Here is a 17,963-nt window from a genome sequence, read left to right as displayed (position 1 = left end):
CAAACAGACTGAACTATTCTACTCTGCCCTAGTGAGACCCCCACCTGGAATACTGCATCCAGTTCTGGGTTCCCCAGTTCAACAGGGACATGGATCTGCTGGAGAGAGTCTAAGGGAGAGCTCCAAGGATGCTGAAGGGACTGCAGCACTGCCTGGGGAGGAGAGGCTGAGAGCCCTGGGGGTGTTTAGTCTGGAGAGGAGAAGATTGAGAGGGGATCTGATCAATGACAGGGAACTACTGGAGAGAGTCCAGCGGAGGCTCCAAAGCTGCTCAACATCTCTGTGAGGAGGAGAGGCTGAGAGCCCTGGGGGTGTTTAGTCTGGAGAGGAGAAGATTGAGAGGGGATCTGATCAATGACAGGGAACTACTGGAGAGAGTCCAGCGGAGGCTCCAAAGCTGCTCAACATCTCTGTGAGGAGGAGAGGCTGAGAGCCCTGGGGCTGTTTAGCTTGGAAAAGAGTCTAACCTACTGTCTAACCTAAAACTTCCCTTGGTACACCTTGAGGCCATTTCCTAAATGCGTGACTCAGCTTAAAAATGTTTAGCTCCCTGCTTGTGACATCAATCCCGAGATTTTCCAAGGAAAAAAAGAAAAACTGTTAATGTGTCCACGAGCCACTAATTACAGCGTGGTCCGCAACCGAGACCCATGCACCGAGGGACAGCGTCCGCCGCCACTGCGCGGCCCGCGTACCTCCGCACCTCCGCTCCGCGCCCTATCGCTACCCCAGCCCCTGCCCCTGCCCCTGCCCCTGCCCCTGCCCCTGCCCCCGCCCCCGCCCCCGCCCCCGCCCCTGCCCCACCCACGGCCACGGCCACAGCCGCAATCCGCCCCAGCCGTCCCCGCCCCAGCCCAGCCCAGCCCTTCCCGTCCCGTCCCGTCCCGTCCCGTCCTGCCCACTTCAGCCCGCTCCGCTCCACCCCGCTCCCGCCCCGCCCACTTCAGTCCGCCCCGCCCACTTCAGTCCGCCCCGCTCCAGCCCGCCCCGCCCCGCCGCCGGCTCTCGCGGGACCGCGGCTTTCCGCCCCTTCCTCTCGCTGCCGGAAGCCGGCCCCTGACGTGCAGTCGCGGCCGCCGCGATGGAGTACATGACGGGGCCGGCAGCCCCCACACAGGGAAACATGTAAGCGGCGGCCGGGCTCGGCGGTGGCGGGGTTCAGCCGGCCGGGACTCGGCCACAGGGTGCGGGGGGAATGCGCCCGGGCAGCCATTAACTGGGTTGGAGGTAGTAGTGTTGGGGACCAGGGTGACGGCCGAGCGACGGCGCCGCTTTTCTTTGGGGCTTTAAAAATGAAATGAAATCGAAAGCCTGCACGAACGTTTGGTTGTGTGGTGCGGACAGAGCTGCCGCCGGTGCCTGACTTTGCCTCCGTGTCTTGTCTGCAGCCTGTGCTGCCAGTGCGGTGTGCCGGTCCCGCCCAACCCGGCCAACATGTGCGTGGGCTGCCTGCGGGCGCAGGTGGACATCACCGAGGGCATCCCCAAGCAGGGCACCGTCCACTTCTGCAAGCAGTGCGAAAGGTGAGCCGCCACTACCCCTTCAGAGAATCCCGGGCTCCTTTGAGTTGGAAGGGACCTTAATGATCATTTGATTCCCACCCCCCTGCCACGGGACACCTCCCACCAGCCCAGGTTGCTCAATGCCTCATTTAGCCTGGCCTTGAACACCTCCGGGGAGGAGACATCCACGACCTCCCTGGGCAGTCTGTTCCAGTGTCTCCCCACCCTCACTGGAAAGAACTCCTTTTTGGTATTTAGTCTAAGTTTTCCCTCCTCCTCCTCTCCTGGGGCTGGAAGCAGGGCCTCTTGGAGGGTGACTGGGGCTGGAAAGCTGGACAGATGGTTCTGCATGCTTTAATCTCACCTCTTGGGATTTTTCAGCACATTTCTTGTATTTCTTGTGGAAGTAGAAAGGTATTGGAATGTAGAGACTAAAAGATTTAAAGAAGAGAGGTTTTGGTCCTTGGAAGAAAAGTGGGCATAGTGATAAAGAGGGCAGTAAAAGTGTGGCTGCACTTGGGGTGAGTTTTAATGCTAAGGGAGGCAGAAGTTTTAGCTGTATGGCTGATCACAGAATCCCTGCATGGTGGAGTTGGACGGGACCTCTGGAGACCATCAAGTCCACCCCCCTGCTAAATCAGGGCACCCACAGCAGCTTGCCCAGCAGCACAATGGGCAGGTGGCTTTGGCAGCTCTCCAGAGAGGGACATTCCATAATCTCTCTGGGCAGCCTGCTCCAGGGCTCCAGCACCCTCAGAGGAAAGAAAACTCCAAGCTGCTTCTTTGCAGAGCTGCTTCCCAGCAGGTCACCTCTCACCTGTACAGGTGCAGGAGGTTTTTCCTCCCCATGTGCAGGACCTGACACTTGCTCCTGCTAAACTTGATTAAGTTCCTCTCCACTCAACTCTCTAGCCTGTCTGCATCTCACTGACAAAACATTGGTATTAAAACTGCAAACCTGGGAAATAACTGCTCTCATCTTTTGAGTGATTTAATGTGATGAAGCAGCTTCAGTGTGCCTTAAAATGCTTCCTGTCTCATAGGTATCTTCAGCCTCCAGGAACCTGGATTCAGTGTGCCTTAGAATCAAGAGAGCTTCTTGCTTTGTGTCTTAAAAAAATCAAAGCTTCTCTGAGCAAGGTGAGTGGACGTTTCCTAGTGTGTCCATTGGTAGTGCAGAAAGTGGAGTTGAGCTAACTTAGACCTCAGAGTTTGATCCTTATGGAGAGTTTGAACCTTTTGTATCACAGCATGGCTCAGGTTGGAAGGGAGCTCAGAGCTCATCTGCTTCAACCTCCCCACCATGCCCAGGGGATGGACAGACTCAACTGCTCAAGGCCTCATCCAGCCTGGCCTTCAACACCCCTAGCAAGGAGGCAGCCACAGCCTCCCTGGGCAGCCTGTGCCAGAGTCTCACCACCTCCTGCTCAACAACTTCTTCCTCAGCTCCACTCTACCCCTGCTCTGCCTCAGCTTCAAACCATTGCCCCTTGGCCTGTCTCTAGACCCCTCAGCAAAAGTCCCTCTGCAGCCTTCCTGCAGGATCCCTTCAGGTCCTGGCAGGCAGCTCTGAGGTCCCCCTGGAGCCTTCTCCTCTCCAGGCTGCACACCCCCAGCTGCCTCAGCCTGTGCTCACAGCAGAGCTGCTCCAGCCCTTGCATCATCTTTGTGGCCTCCCCTGGCCTCCCTCCAGCAGCTCTGTGTCCTTCTTCTGCTGGGGACACCAGAACTGGAGGAAGGATTGGAGCTGGGGTTGAGTTATTAACCATAGAGAATCCAATCTGCCCTCAAATAACTCCCTACCAGAATTCTGGAGGATTTGGCAGAAAGACAGGCTCTGACAAAAAATTCCTAAGCATGCTGAGGAGGCTCTTGCAGTGCAGGTCACTGATTTCACAGCACAGAGTATGCTGCAGAATTGCTGCTGTGGAGATGGCAGGTGAGTGAGGAAGGCAATCTGGTTTTAATGCACCTTAATTTTACAGGTTTTTTTTTCTCCATGTGTTTAAAGTTGGTTCAGAGGATGTTAGGGGTTGGAAGGGACCCCCAGAGACCATCCAGTCCAACCCCCTGCCAGAGCAGGACCATGGAATCCAGCACAGGTCACACAGGAACACATCCAGACAGGGCTGCAAAGGCTCCAGAGAAGGAGACTCCACAACCTCTCTGGGCAGCCTGTGCCAGGGCTCTGGGACCCTCCCAGTGAAGAAGTTCCTCCTCATGGTGAGGTGGAACCTCCTGTGCTGCAGTTTCCATTTATTGCCCCTTGGTCTTGTCCCAGGGTTCTAAATTTCTTACTCTTGCTGGGATTGGACCACATGGAAGATGGCTGCGGAGGGCTGGATATAGATCAAGTTGAAAATCACACATTTGAGTTTTAATTGAATGTTAATCACTTCCTCACTTGCTTGAGCTAGACCAGGAGCTTGTTCTTGTGTGGTAGCTGGGGCTGGGTGTTTGTAACTGACTACTGGTAGTAGTGCTGGGAGTAGCTGAGTTCTTGTTCCTTGCCCCTGGCAGGTCCGGCTGATTGATGCAGGCTTCATTTGGACTGAGCCACACTCCAAGAGGCTGAAGCTGAAGCTGACTGTTCAGAAAGAGGTAACTGGAGCACAGCGTTCTGTGTGGAGCTTTTAAAAAGCCTTTGTGGCACACAGCATGATTTGGTTTTAATTTCTTTCTCCTGGCTGTATCTTAGGTAAGTGATTCCCTTTGGTGAAATCCAGCATGTGTCACCTGGCTTGTCTTGAGAGTTAAGATTTCTGTCCTGCAGAAAAAGACCTGGGGGTGGCAGTCAGCAGCTGGCTTAAGATGCCCTCTGCTCTGGTGAGGCCAAACCTGCAGCACTGCCTCCAGTTCTGGTGCCCTCAGCAGAAGAAGGACCTGGAGCTGCTGGAGCAGGTCCAGATGAGGCCACGAAGATGATCAGGGGGCTGGAGAACCTCCCCTATGGGAACAGGCTGAGAGAGTTGGAGGCTGTTCAGCCTGCAGAAGAGAAGGCTCCAGGGAGACCTTAGAGCAGCCTTCCAGTACCTGAAGGGGGTTACAAGAAAGATAGGAAGGGATTTTTACAAGGGCTTGTAGTAATAGGATGAGAGGGAATGGATTCAAGCTTGAGGAGGGCAGATTGAGACTGGAGATGAGGAAGAAATTCTGGACAGTGAAGCTGGAGAGACACAGGAACAGGTTGCCCAGGGAGGTTGTAGATGTCCCCTCTCTGGAGGTGTTCAAGGCCAGGTTGGATGAGGCCTTGAGCAGCCTGGGCTGGTGGGAGGTGTCCCTGCCCATGGCAGGGGGTTGGGACTGGATGACCTTCAAGGTCCCTTTCAATCTAAACCCTTCTATGAATCTGTGACCCCCATTAGTGTGCCCAGGTGGCCAAGAATGTATAAACATCATCCTGGCCTGGATCTGAAGTAGTTTGATCAGCAGGATCAGGGCAGGGATTGTTCCCCTGTACCAGCAACTGGCGAGGCTGCACCTTGAATATTGGATTCGGTTTTGGGCCTCTCAGTCCAGGAAGGAGATTGAGAGGCTGGAGTGTGTCCACCCTTCATGATTCTCTGAACAGTGATTTCAGCCTGCTTCATTTCTGTCACTCAAGTGCCCCTCTGAAGAAGGTCTTTGGCTGTTCCAGTGAAGTCCTGCTGCACCAAGACAGCTTTTACAGCATGCTGCTGGAAACTGCCTTTGTGCTTCCACAGCACTCACCTCTCCAACTGCTGTTTTGCAGGTGATGAACGGAGCAGTCCTCCAGCAGGTCTTTGTGGTGGAGTACATAGTGCAGTCTCAGATGTGTGAAGACTGCCACAGGATTGAAGCTAAGGATTTCTGGAAAGCTGTGGTGCAAGTCAGGCAGAAGGTAGAGAAAACTGACTTTTTAGTTGTCCTGGTGCACAAATACTGGGGGGAACAACTTTCATTTCTGCTGTCCAATATTATTAGTTCATTCTTTCTAAATGATGACGGGGGTCTTGTTCCTAACCTCCATCATTTTACCTTTGTTGAATTTTCAGACTCTGCACAAGAAGACTTTCTACTATTTGGAGCAGCTGATTTTGAAGCACAGGCTTCACCAGAACACACTTCGTATCAAAGAAATCCATGGTGAGTGGGGAAGGGGCAACAGACCAACCTGCTTGTCTTGGAAGGGTGCTTGTGTGAACAGACAGTCAGAGAATCCCAGAATGGCTCAGGTTGGAAGGGACCTCAGAGCTCATCTACTCCAACCTCCCCACCATGCCCAGGGACACCTCTCAGCCAGACTCAGCTGCTCAAGGCCTCATCCAGCCTGGCCTTCAGCACCCCCAGCAAGGAGGCAGCCACAGCCTCCCTGGGCAGCCTGTGCCAGAGTCTCACCACCCTCCTGCTCAAAAACTTCTTCCTCAGCTCCACTCTAACCCTGCTCTGCCTCAGCTTCAAACCGTTTTCCCTTGGCCTGTCTCTAGACCTCCTCAGCAAAAGTCCCTCTGCAGCCTTCCTGCAGGATCCCTTCAGGTCCTGGCAGGCAGCTCTGAGGTCCCCCTGGAGCCTTCTCCTCTCCAGGCTGCACACCCCCAGCTGCCTCAGCCTGTGCTCACAGCAGAGCTGCTCCAGCCCTTGGATCATCTTTGTGGCCTCCTCTGGCCTCTCTCCAGCAGCTCTGTGTCCTTCTTCTGCTGGGGACACCAGAACTGGAGGCAGGATTGGAGGTTGGGTCTGAGCAGATTAGAGTCGAGGGGAGAATCCCCTCTCCTGCCCTGCTGCCCACACTCCTCTGGATGGAGTATCTTGGGCTGCCATGATGCAGTTTGTCTGCTGTGCTGCATGAGATGAGACAAGCAGCAGATCCCTTGGCCTGTGTCTCACAGATGACAGTCCAACACAGACCTTGCAGCAGATGTGTTCATCAAGCTTTCTTCTCTCTCAGATGGCCTGGACTTCTATTATTCTTCCAAGCAGCAGGCCCAGAAGATGGTAGACTTCCTTCAGTGTACAGTTCCATCTAGGTATGCCCTTGAATACTGAAAAGTTTTTGGGAGCTCTCTTTTATCCTTCATTTACAAAGTACTCTGCAAGTAGAAGCAGAAGGAACCTGCTGGCTAACTAAACCAGACCAAAACCCCTGCTGCACAAGTCCCATGTTTTCCATTTAACCATTGCAAAACCAACCCCCAAGCATTTCTGTGCTTCCTTAATACTTGCCACGCACAGGGCTGTACTTCCCAGGGCTGTGGTTTGTGCTGACCAGCTCCTGCTTCAAGCAGTGTTCTCTCCCTGGTGCCTGCAGACTCTTTTCTTTCTGTGTTTTGTAGAGCGAAGTCCTCGCAGCGGTTGATCTCCCACGACATCCACAGCAACAGCTACAACTACAAGAGCACCTTCTCTGTGGAGATTGTGCCCATCTGCAAGGTAGCTGCTCCCTGCCTCACCTCCAGGGTATTCCTTGCACTGGGTAGAAACTGCTTCTATAGAATCAGAGAATTGGAAGGGACCTCAAGGCTCAGCCAGTCCCAACCCCCCTGCCATGGGCAGGGACACCTCACACTACAGCAGGTTGCTCACAGCCACATCCAGCCTGGCTGCAAAAACCTCCAGGCATGAGGCTTCCACCACCTCCCTGGGCAACCTCTGCCAGTCTCTCACCAACCTCATGGGGAAGAACTTCTTCCTAACATCCAATCTGAATCTCCCCATTTCTAGTTTTGTTCCATTCCTCCCAGTCCTATCACTCCCTGACACCCTCAAAAGTCCCTCCCCAGCTTTCTTGGAGCCCCCTTCAGATCCTGCAAGGCCACAAGAAGGTCTCCTGGGAGCCTTCTCCTCTCCAGACTGCACAACCCCAACTCTCTCAGGCTGTCTCCAGAGCAGAGCAGCTCCAGCCCTCTGCTCATCCTCATGGCCCTTCTCTGGACACCTTCCAGCACCTCCAGATCCTTCCTGGAACAGAGGCTCCAGAACTGGACACAGAGCTCCTGGTGTGGTCTCACAGAGTGGAGCAGAGGGGGAGAATCCCCTCCCTGGCCCTGCTGCCCACACTTCTCTTGCTGCAGCCCAGGCTCTGCTTGGCTCTCTGGGCTGCAAGTGCTCACTGCTGGCTCCTGCTGAGCTTCTCATCCCCCAGCACCCCTAAGGCCTTCTCTTCTTTTGCTGGTGGAGGCCTGATTTGTTGGGGATTTGGGAAGGTGAGAGGCAGCTTGCTCCCCACAGAGCATGGGAAGTGCAGACAGCAGGTACCTTGGGACTTGCTGAGTGGAGAACTGGAAATAGAAAGTCCAAGTGCAAGGTCCTGCCTCTGGGTTGAGCCTAGATACAAATCTAGGCTGAGTGCAGAGTGGGTTGAGACTATCTCTGAAGAAAGAGAGATTCTCATCAACCAACACACCCAGGAGCCAGCAGTGCTCTCATGCAGGCAGCTGTGTGCTGGCTGCAGCCAGAGGAGTGTGGGCAGCAGGGCAAGAGAGTGGATTCTGCCCCTTGGCTCTGCTCTGATCAGACCTCACCTCCAATCCTGCATCCTGATCTGGTGGACACAGAGCTGCTGGAGAGAGGCCAGAGGAGGCCACAAAGATGCTTCAAGGTCTGGAGCAGCTCTGCTGTGAGGCCAGGCTGAGGGAGCTGGGGGTGTGCAGCCTGGAGAGGAGAAGGCTCCAGGGGGACCTCAGAGCTGCCTGCCAGGACCTGAAGGGATCCTGGAGGAAGGCTGCAGAGGGACTTTTGCTGAGGGGGTCTAGAGACAGGCCAAGGGGCAATGGTTTGAAGCTGAGGCAGAGCAGGGTTAGAGTGGAGCTGAGGAAGAAGTTGTTGAGCAGGAGGGTGGTGAGACTCTGGCACAGGCTGCCCAGGGAGGCTGTGGCTGCCTCCTTGCTGGGGGTGCTGAAGGCCAGGCTGGATGAGGCCTTGAGCAGCTGAGTCTGGCTGAGAGGTGTCCCTGGGCATGGTGGGGAGGTTGGAGCAGATGAGCTCTGAGGTCCCTTCCATCCTGAGCCCTTCTGGGATTCTAAGCCCAGGTTTCAGGTTTCTCTGAACCTTGATTAACAGAGTAGGACACAATGATGGAAATGTTTCTGTGTTTGTGTCCAGGACAATGTCGTGTGCCTGTCGCCCAAGCTGGCCCAGAGCCTTGGCAACATGAGCCAGATCTGTGTGTGCATCAGAGTGACCAGCACCATCCACCTCATCGATCCCAGCACTCTCCAGAGTAAGCTGCAGCTGCCTCTCTGCTCCCTGACAGCACCTGGGCTGGCTGGTGCCACAACTCCTGCTTGGATGGGTTGGGTTTTCATGAACTCTTGTGGGGTTAGACCTCAATGTTGTCAATTTATCTTTACAGTCATTGGTGTGGAAATTTAAGAGTGGACTGAGACTGAGCTTGGTCTCTGAAGTGTCCTGGGCAACAAATGTGCTTTGTCAGTGTTTGAAGTTCATCACAGAACTGCAGGGTGGTAGGGGTTGGAAGGGGCCTCTGGAGAAGCTTCCTGTCTGAGAGGGTTCCCAGACACTGGAGTAGGCTCCCCAAGGAGGTGGCTGAATCCCTCTCCCTGCAGGGCTTTCCAAGAGGCAGAGATGTGGTGCTGAGAGCCATGGTTTAGCCCCAGCCTTGTCAGAGTTAGGGCATGGCTGGACTGGGTGGTCTTGGAGGCCTTTTCCAGCCTCAACCATTCCCTGATCCTTTAGTCCAACCCCTTGCTACAACAGTGTCATGTAGAGTGTGTCACATAGCAGCACATCCAGGCAGGTGTTGGGTGCCTCCAGAGAGGGAGGTTGGGGGAAGCTTAGCCTAAGCTTTCCCATTTGTCAGGTGTACTCCTCTAAAATGAGCTGGCCTCAAGTTCTGCTCTGAATTATGAGTCTGGCCACTGGGGTGCCAGCAGCACTCTGCTGGGGAAATGGCAGCAAGATGCCTCTCATAAGGACAAACCCAGAAGCAGGAGTCCTGCACCTGAACAGCTCTGGGCTGCAGACATGTGATATGGGACCTGGCTGTCACACATCAGCTGCTCTTGTAGCAGAGGTTTGCTGCATGGGTTATGTTCTAAACACTTGTGGTACAGTGGGAGACTATTAATTGTGTTAGGAAGGAAAGGCTGAGTGCCCTTGGGCTGAGAGCCTGGAGAAGAGCAGCCCCAGAGGGCAGCTGAGCAATGCTCAGCAAGAGACAAAGGAGCTGTGGGGGACAAGAGGCTGGGGCCAGACTCTGCTCAGTGGTGCCCAGGGACAGGCCAAGGGGCAATGGGCACAAAGTGGACCCCAGGAGGCTCCATCTGAAGAGGAGGAGAAAGTTGTTTGGTGTGAGGGTGCTGGAGGCCTGGAGCAGGCTGCCCAGAGAGGTTGTGGAGTCTCCTTGTGTGGAGAGCTTCCAACCCCCCCTGGGCATTGTGCTGCTGGGCAAGCTGCTGTGGGTGCCCTGCTGGAGCAGGGGTTGGACTGGGTGAGCTCCAGAGGTCCCTTCCAGCCCTCACCATGCTGGGATTGTGGAATGTCAAACTTTAACAAGATGAATTTGGTAATTGCCTAGGTTTTGGCTGCATCCTTTTCTGTTCAGTTTCTTGCCAGGAAGCCCTCTCCCTGGTCACAGCTGATTCTGCTGTCTCCTTGCAGTTGCTGAAGTTGATGGCAACACCTACTGGCGCCATCCTTTCAACAGCCTCTTCCACCCCAAGCAGCTGGAGGAGTTCATCATTGTGGATATCAATAGGGTTCAGGAAAAGAAGAAAGGGGCAGGTGCAGGGGCAAGATCAAACAAGGTAAGAGTTCCTCTCTCTTTGCTTCAGAGCTATGGGCTCTGCTCCCCCTTGCTTTCCCTACTCAGCTGAACCTCTCTTCTGAATTGTTCTGCCTTGCAGAGTCAAGAGAATCATAGACTCATAGAACTGTCAGGGTTGGAAGGGACCTCAAGGCTCAGCCAGTCCCAACCCCCCTGCCATGGGCAGGGACACCTCACACTGCAGCAGGTTGCTCACAGCCACATCCAGCCTGGCTGCAAAAACCTCCAGGCATGAGGCTTCCACCACCTCCCTGGGCAACCTCTGCCAGTCTCTCACCACCCTCATGGGGAAGAACTTCTTCCTGACATCCAACCTGAATCTCCTCATTTCTGGTTTTGCTCCATCCCCCCGAGTCCTATCACTCCCTGACACCCTAAGAATGCTTTGCTGTTTCTTGCCACTGGCAAAAGCTCTTCCCAGCCAAGGTGTGACCAGTGCTTTGGAATCTGCCCAGCTCTTCTCTGAATTCCACCCTCAGGGATTCTTCTCTGTCAAGGAGTTTCAACTCCACTTGTTGCTGTGATTTTTCAGTTCTCTTCTATTAGCTTTGCAGCTCTGCAGTTATTAAATCGCCTTTGTGGAAGTGTAGAAACATTTCCTCTTCATCAGGAGTAATGGCTCAGTGCTAAATGTTGTCTTCTCTGTGTGTGCTTCAGTGTTAGGAAGTGAAAATGAAGTTTATCAAGGGCAGGGTCCTCCACCTGGACAGGAACAGAGTCCCCTGCACCAGTACAGGTGAGGGGAGACCTGCTGGGCAGAAGCTCTCTAGAGAACATACTGAGTGTGCTGGAGGACAAGAAGTTCACCTTGAGCCACCAATGTGCACCTGGGGCCAAGAAAGCCTCTGGTGTCCTGGGTGCATGAAGAAGAGTGTGGCCAGCAGCTGGAGGGAGGTTCTCTTCCCCCTCTACTCTGTCCTAGTGAGATCACATCTGGAATATTGGGTCCAGGTCTGGGCTCCCCAGTTCAAGAGGGACAGGGAACTGCTGGAGAGAGGCCAGGGGAGGCTGCAGAGCTGCTGAGGGGCCTGGAGCAGCTCTGTGAGGAGCAAAGGCTGAGAGCCCTGGGGCTGAGAGCCTGCAGAAGAGCAGCCCCAGAGGGCAGCTGAGCAATGCTCAGCAAGAGACGAAGGAGCTGTGGGGAGCAAGAGGCTGGGGCCAGACTCTGCTCAGTGGTGCCCAGGCCAAGGGGCAATGGGCACAAAGTGGAACCCAGGAGGTTCCACCTGAAGAGGAGGAGAAAGTTGTTTGTTGTGAGGGTGCTGGAGGCCTGGAGCAGGCTGCCCAGAGAGGTTGTGGAGTCTCCTTGTGTGGAGAGCTTCCAACCCCCCCTGGGCATTGTGCTGCTGGGCAAGCTGCTGTGGGTGCCCTGCTGGAGCAGGGGATTGGACTGGGTGAGCTCCAGAGGTCCCTTCCAATTCCTTCTGTTAAAAACACCAATACTCAAAAGCTGTCTGGTTGAGGAACAGCCTTTGAGAGGTCGTTGTGAGGAGTGGTGGTTGTGCCTCCCTTCACAGAGCTGAGAAGTGAGGAGGTGCAGGTTATACACTGGGTGCTTGGTGTAGAAATCCAAGTTTAATTAGCAGTGTGATGAGGACAGTGACACAGAGTGCAGCTGTGCTGTTGCACAGTGAGTTAATCACAGTTAAGATGCATTTAATTGTGAGACTCTTTATTTTTTTTTTTTTTTGTTCCTCCAGCACACTCTGGCTGAAGCCTGGGTACAGAAAACCTCAGAGCTGAACACAGATCATCAATACTTCTGCTCTACTCACTTGGGCCACATTCTGAATCCTGGTGACCTGGTTTTGGGGTCTGTTCTGTTTGTTGCAGCTTCAATGACTGAATTTTCTGCATTCCCAACAGGAAGTTTTGAACTGTTGTGGTTTCTAAATGAGCTCAGCAAAAGGCTTAGATCAAAGTTTGGCCATGAGGAGAGGCTCCTCACACAGCAAAGCTTTTGCTCTAGCAGAGGTCCTCTGGAGAAAAGAGCTGTTAATATGCAGAGAGCTGGGGGTTTTGGGGGGTGCTGGTAGATGAGAAGCTGGCCAGGAGCAGGCAGTGTGAGCTTGCAGCACAGAAGGCAAATCACAGCCTGGGCTGCATCCAAAGCAGCACTGCCAGAGAGCCAGAGAGGTGATTCTGCCACTTTGCTCTGCTCTGCTGAGACCTCACCTGCAGTGCTGTGTGCAGGTCTGGAGCCCTCAGTACAGGAAGGACATGGAGCTGATGGAGAGGGTCCAGAGGAGGCCAGGAAAATGCTCAGGGGGTTGGAGCAGCTCTGCTCTGAGGCCAGGCTGAGGGAGCTGGGGGTGTTCAGCCTGCAGAAGAGAAGGCTCCAGGGAGACCTAATAGCAGCCTGCCAGGACCTGAAGGGGGCTACAGGAAGGCTGCAGAGAGACTGTTTGCAAAGGCCTGCAGGGACAGGACCAGGGACAATGGCTTCAGACTAGAGCAGAGCAGATTGAGATTGGATGTGAGGAACAAGTTCTGCACCAGGAGGGTGGTGGAACACTGGAACAGGTTGCCCAGGGAGGTGGTTGAGGCTCCATCCCTGGAGATATTGAAGGTGAGGCTGGAGAGGGCTGTGGGCAACCTGATCCAGTTGGGGATGTCCCTGCTGAGTGCAGGGAGTTGGACTGGATGAGCTTTGGAAGTCCCTTCCAGCCCAGACCATTCTGTGATTCTGTCTGCACAGTGCAGGTTGGAATAGCAGCTTAGACACTGATGGCTGGGAGGGATTTTTCAAGTCCCAGGCAGGACCTTTTTGTTTGCTGGGGAGTGACAAACAGGACAGTTTCTCAGGCAGATGAGGTGAGCTGTTTTGAGCCCAGCAGCACCTCCTGACTCTTGCTCTTTGGGGTCAGAGGCTGGGGAGTGCTGCTGGAAGAGCAGGTTCTGGGACAGCAGCATACTGATGGGGATTTATTTGCTCTCTGCTTCAGCTGGAAGCCTTTCTCTGCCTGAGGAGAGCTGTAACTTGCACTCTGCTGCTCTTTGATACAAAGGTGATACCCTGGGTGTAGTTCTGGTGGCTTCTGTTGAAGGTAGGAAGAAATTCCTGTTTCCTTCTTTTCATTTCCTATTTCCTGTCTTTGTTTCAGATTCGACCTGGCAAACTGCAACTTGAATGATGAGTTTGCTAACAAGATGAACCCACACAGCATCCCTGATGTGGTATGAACATTTCCTTTCTCTCTCCAGACAGTTCTGCCTTACCCAGGGGTTGTTGGGGAAGGTGATTTTTAGATGCTTGCTGCTTTTGTAGTGCCTAAAGCATGAGGAGATAGGAATGTTGAAACCTGAAAATCAGCTGACACTGAGAACTGTTTCCTCCCTGCTTACATTTGTGAGGGGTGGTTAAGGAATACATTCACTTAGCTTCCAGCACACACAAGTGAGGTGTGCTACACCTCCAGCATCTGTGAGCCTCTTCAGCCCGGAGGAGGGCAAGGAAGCTGGGAAGGGCCTGGAGAATAAATCTGATGAAGAGCAACTGAAGCAGCTGGGGATGGTTAGTTTGGAAAGGAGGAAGCTGAGGGGAGACCTCCTGGCTCTCTACAACTACCTGAAGGGACATTGTAGAGAGGTTGGTGCTGGTCTCTTCTCATAATTAATTAGTGACAGAACAAGAGGGAATGGCCTCAAGCTGCCGCTGGGTAGGTTTAGATTGGACAGTAGGAAAAAATTTTTCCCATCAAGAGTGGTCAAGCACAGGAATGTGCTGCCCAGGGAGGTGGTGGAGTCCCCAAGCCTGGCTGTGTTTCAAGGTGGCTTGGATGTGGTGCTTGGGGCTATGGTTTAGGGGTGAGCCTTGCAGAGTAGGGTTCTGGGTTGGACTTGGTGATGCTGAGGCTCTTTTCCAACCTGAATGTTTCTGTGATTCAGGGACATAACCTAAAGGGTTTGGAAACTTTCAAATTCATAGGAAGTTGGGGCTTCAACCAGAAACACTTCCCAACATCCTATCCTCCAAAGATCCTACTGCCGAAGGAGATCATGTGATGGTGCCATGGCATCTCCTCATCAGTCCTGTTTCATCATAGAATCACAGAATGGCTCAGGTTGGAAGGAACCTCAGAACTCATCTATTCAACCTCCCCACCATGCCCAGGGACACCTCTCCACTAGACTCAGCTGCTTGAGGCCTCATCCAGCCTGGCCTTGAACACGCCAGGCAGGAGGCAGCAACTCCGTCTAGGACTTAGTACCAACTGCCTCCAGCGTTTGTTCAGCTGAACTTACGGTGCTCCAGCTCTAGGCTTGAGTGTTGTTTGGGATCTTGGGAGTGCCCTTGGTGGTGTTGGAGGGGTGTGTGTGTGTAAACTCCTGCTGGTCTTGGTCTTCACTCTAGGTATTGATCAAGAAGAGCTACGACCGCACCAAGCGCCAGCGCCGCAGGAACTGGAAGCTGAAGGAGCTGGAAAGGGACAGAGAAGGCATGGAGTCAGATGATGAAAGGTTCAGGATCTGCTGTGCAGCTTTTCAGTCCCTTCTGCCTAGGACGCTGTGCCCATGAGTTGATGAGGAAGAAATTCTTTCCAGAGGCACTGGAACAGGTTGCCCAGGGAGGCTGTGGATGCTCCCTCCCTGCAGCAGCCTGGTCTAGTGGCAGGGGTCCCTGTCCATGGCAGGGGTTTGAACTAGATGATATTTAGGGTCCTTTCCAACCCAAACTATTCTGTGAATCCCAGAATGGCTCAGGTTGGAAGGGAGCTCAGAGCTCATCTCCTCCAACCTCCCCACCATGCCCAGGGACACCTCTCAGCCAGACTCAGCTGCTCAAGGTCTCATCCAGCCTGGCCTTCAACACCCCCAGCAAGGAGGCAGCCACAGCCTCCCTGAGCAGCCTGTGCCAGAGTCTCACCACCCTCCTGCTCAACAACTTCTTCCTCAGCTCCACTCTAACCCTGCTCTGCCTCAGCTTCAAACCATTGCCCCTTGGCCTGTCTCTAGACCCCCTCAGCAAAAGTCCCTCTGCAGCCTTCCTGCAGGATCTCTTCAGGTAGATGTGATCTAGTGGTCATGCAGGTGTTGGGCAGGAGGTTGGACTTGATGATCTTAGAGGTCTTTTCCAGCCTTAATGGTTCTGTAAGTGTAGAAAAATAATCTGAATTTCAGCTGAGGATAAAGCCAGGTGCACACCTGCCCTGGTGTGCACAAGGAGAGGCTGCTGGATCTGTCTCAGCATGATGCTGGCTCACAGGAGAGGCTGATCCCAGCATGCTCTCTGCAGGATCTACATTTCCCTTCCCTAGTGCAGAAGGTGCTTTAATCACCTGCACCTTATTTATGCTCATCCTTACCCCTAAATTTTCGGGGAACATGGATACTGAGGCCAGGGGAATGTGGAAACCAACTAAATCCTGAAGGTTTTTTCAGGTTTATTGGTGCATAATATCAAAAACTTCCTATTTTTTTTTTCTTCCAAGAAAAGCTGCAATCATGAAACAATCCCAGAAGCATTGACTCTGTAGCTTACAGTTGGTGTCTAGCTCAAAGAACACCTGAAATGGGATAAATAATAATAATGAGTATAACAAACTGGGACATCAGGCTTGACACAGGTTTAGGCACTGGCAAAGCTGATTCTGAATAATAACTGAGCGGGGAAAAAAAATCAGGCAATTAGAGATAAATCAGGGCAGAAAAAAAAAAAAACAACAAAACAAACCCAAAACATTATTTGGGAACTAACAAAAAGACAAAAAGACAGGGAGGAGTTGGAAATGCAGGAATGCTGCCAGGAGGCACATCTGAAGGGCTGGGGATTGCAAAGCCATGAGGCTTTGTTCCTTTGGTTTCATTGTTTGGGCTTAGAAACTTCCAGGAATCCAAAGGCAGAGTGACTAAATGCAGGGATTCTTTTGTGCCAGGCAATACCAGGACTTCCTTGAAGATCTGGAAGAAGATGAAGCCATCAGGAAGAATGTCAACATTTACCGCAGTAAGGCCTTTGCCCAGCTCCTTGCATGCACCTGGATCCTGACTGCTGGGGTGAAGAGTTCTGGGTTTGGGTTCTGTGAGCAGCTGGTGGCTGGGGAAGTGCTGCAGAGCAGCAGCAGCAGCAGCTCTTCACTGCATCTCACAAGCACTGGGCAGATGGTGATGGCCTTTGTTTGCTTGTCTTTAACATGAGAGAGAGAAGTGAGTTGTCTCCAGCCCCTCAAAACCTCTGCTGGGTGAAGGGTCATGGTTCAGCCTCTTGGGTGCTCATGGCTTGGACAGCTCTGCTGTTTGCTGGGTGAAAAACAGGCTGGATGGCCAGAGAGTGGTGTGGAATGGAGTGAACTCCAGCTGCTGGCCAGTCACAGAGGTGCTCCCCAGGGCTCAGCCCTGGGCCACTGCTCTTTAATGTCAGCATCAATGATCTGGGTGAGGGGATCCAGGCACCCTCAGCAGGTCTGCAGGTGAGACCAAGTTGAGCAGCAGTGGTGGTCTGCTGGAGGGTAGGGAGGGTCTCCAGAGGGAGCTGGCCAGGCTGGATTGCTGGGGCAAGGCCAATGGGATGAGGTTCAACAAGGCCAAGGGACAGTCCTGCACTTGGGTCACAACAGCCCCATGAACATTCAAGGCCTGAGGCAGAGTGGCTGGAAACTGCCTGGTGGAAAGGGACCTAACAAGGAGCAGCTGAGGGACCTGGGGTGGCTCACCCTAGAGAAAAGGAGGCTGAGGGGAGACCTTCTGGTTCTCTGCAACTCCCTGAGAGGAGGTTGGAGCCAGGTGGGAATTGGTCTTTTCTCCCACATGGCAAGTGACAGGATGAGAGGAAATGACCTCAAGTTGCCACAGGGGAGGTTTAGGTTGGACATGAGGAACAATTTCTTCCCCAAAAGGGTTGTCAAGGCCTGGCCCAGGCTGCCCAGGGCAGTGGAGGGGTTTCAAAGCCTTGGAGATGTGGTGCTGGGGGCCATGGTTTAGTGGTGAGCTGGCAGTGCTGGGCCAACCCTTAGCTTAAAGAGTCTCTTCCAGCCTTACTGATTGAATGATTTTCCCTGAAGGAATTGCCATGGGGAGATCTGTTCAGGGTTTGGTTGGGGTTGGTTTCTTCATTTGCTTGGTTGTTGTTTGGGAGTTCTGGGGGCGTTTGTTCCCCTCCTTCCTTGGGGCTGCTCAGGGGGGCTGGGCTTTGTCTGCTTTGCTGAGCTGTTTGTTGTTTCTTTGCTGGCACTTTTGCAGATTCAGACATTCCAGTGGAGAGTGACACTGATGATGATGGTCCTCCAAGGATCAGCCTGGCTGAAATGCTGGAGGATCTCCACATCTCCCAGGATGCCACCGGTGGGGAGGGAGCAAATATGATGACAGAATAAGAAGAGTGCAGTAATCATCCAGGCCAGAAATATTCCCTTAAGGAGGTAAAACCACCCAAACCTAAGTCAGCAACACCAACTGCTGGCATGGCCATCAGAAGGGACCTGATGGATGCCACCACAACCCAAAGTAATGGCCCTGAATTAGTGTTTCAGAGAGAATCAGAAATTTCACTTCAATTCCTGGGGCAGGCATTGCCATGTTGTCCCTGAGTGCTCTCTCTCCTTCTGCAGCAGCTGACCAGCTTCACCTTGTGCTGAAGACAGCTGGAAGGATGGACAGAGGGAGAGGTTTGATTTTACTTTGCTAGATTTTTAGCTACAACTACCTGCTATTGATTAGTGCATCCCAGGAAGGCTTTTTCCTGTCTTAATCTTCTTGGCACAGTGCTTTGGAGCCTT

The 17,963-nt window shown here is 53.3% G+C and overlaps 1 protein-coding gene across 1 annotated transcript; it reads left to right on the top strand.

Moving 5' to 3' along the window:
• Window positions 1-1,081: 1,081 nt before the first annotated feature.
• NMD3 (NMD3 ribosome export adaptor) lies at window positions 1,082-17,611 on the top strand. Its single transcript, XM_054385964.1, has 15 exons — window positions 1,082-1,125; window positions 1,389-1,523; window positions 2,546-2,642; window positions 4,023-4,103; window positions 5,236-5,364; window positions 5,519-5,609; window positions 6,412-6,490; window positions 6,797-6,893; window positions 8,565-8,682; window positions 10,083-10,228; window positions 11,949-12,061; window positions 13,353-13,425; window positions 14,603-14,709; window positions 16,125-16,195; window positions 17,428-17,611. The coding sequence occupies exons 1-15, from the start codon at window positions 1,082-1,084 to the stop codon at window positions 17,559-17,561; spliced, it is 1,515 nt and encodes a 504-aa protein (XP_054241939.1). The 3' UTR covers window positions 17,562-17,611.
• The last annotated feature ends 352 nt before the right edge of the window (window positions 17,612-17,963 follow it).

This window comes from Indicator indicator, chromosome 13, assembly GCF_027791375.1.
Source record: "Indicator indicator isolate 239-I01 chromosome 13, UM_Iind_1.1, whole genome shotgun sequence".
Taxonomy (NCBI): Eukaryota; Metazoa; Chordata; class Aves; order Piciformes; family Indicatoridae; genus Indicator; species Indicator indicator.
The sequence above is the reverse complement of the archived record's forward strand: the minus strand, read 5'-3'. Positions and strand labels throughout refer to the sequence as shown.

Coding starts and splice junctions, on each gene's coding strand:
- NMD3 (XM_054385964.1), top strand. CDS start 1,082: ATGGAGTACATGACGGGGCCGGCAGCCCCCACACAGGGAAACAT. Junction 4,104..5,235: donor AGCTGACTGTTCAGAAAGAG/GTAACTGGAGCA, acceptor GCTGTTTTGCAG/GTGATGAACGGAGCAGTCCT. Junction 16,196..17,427: donor GAATGTCAACATTTACCGCA/GTAAGGCCTTTG, acceptor GCACTTTTGCAG/ATTCAGACATTCCAGTGGAG.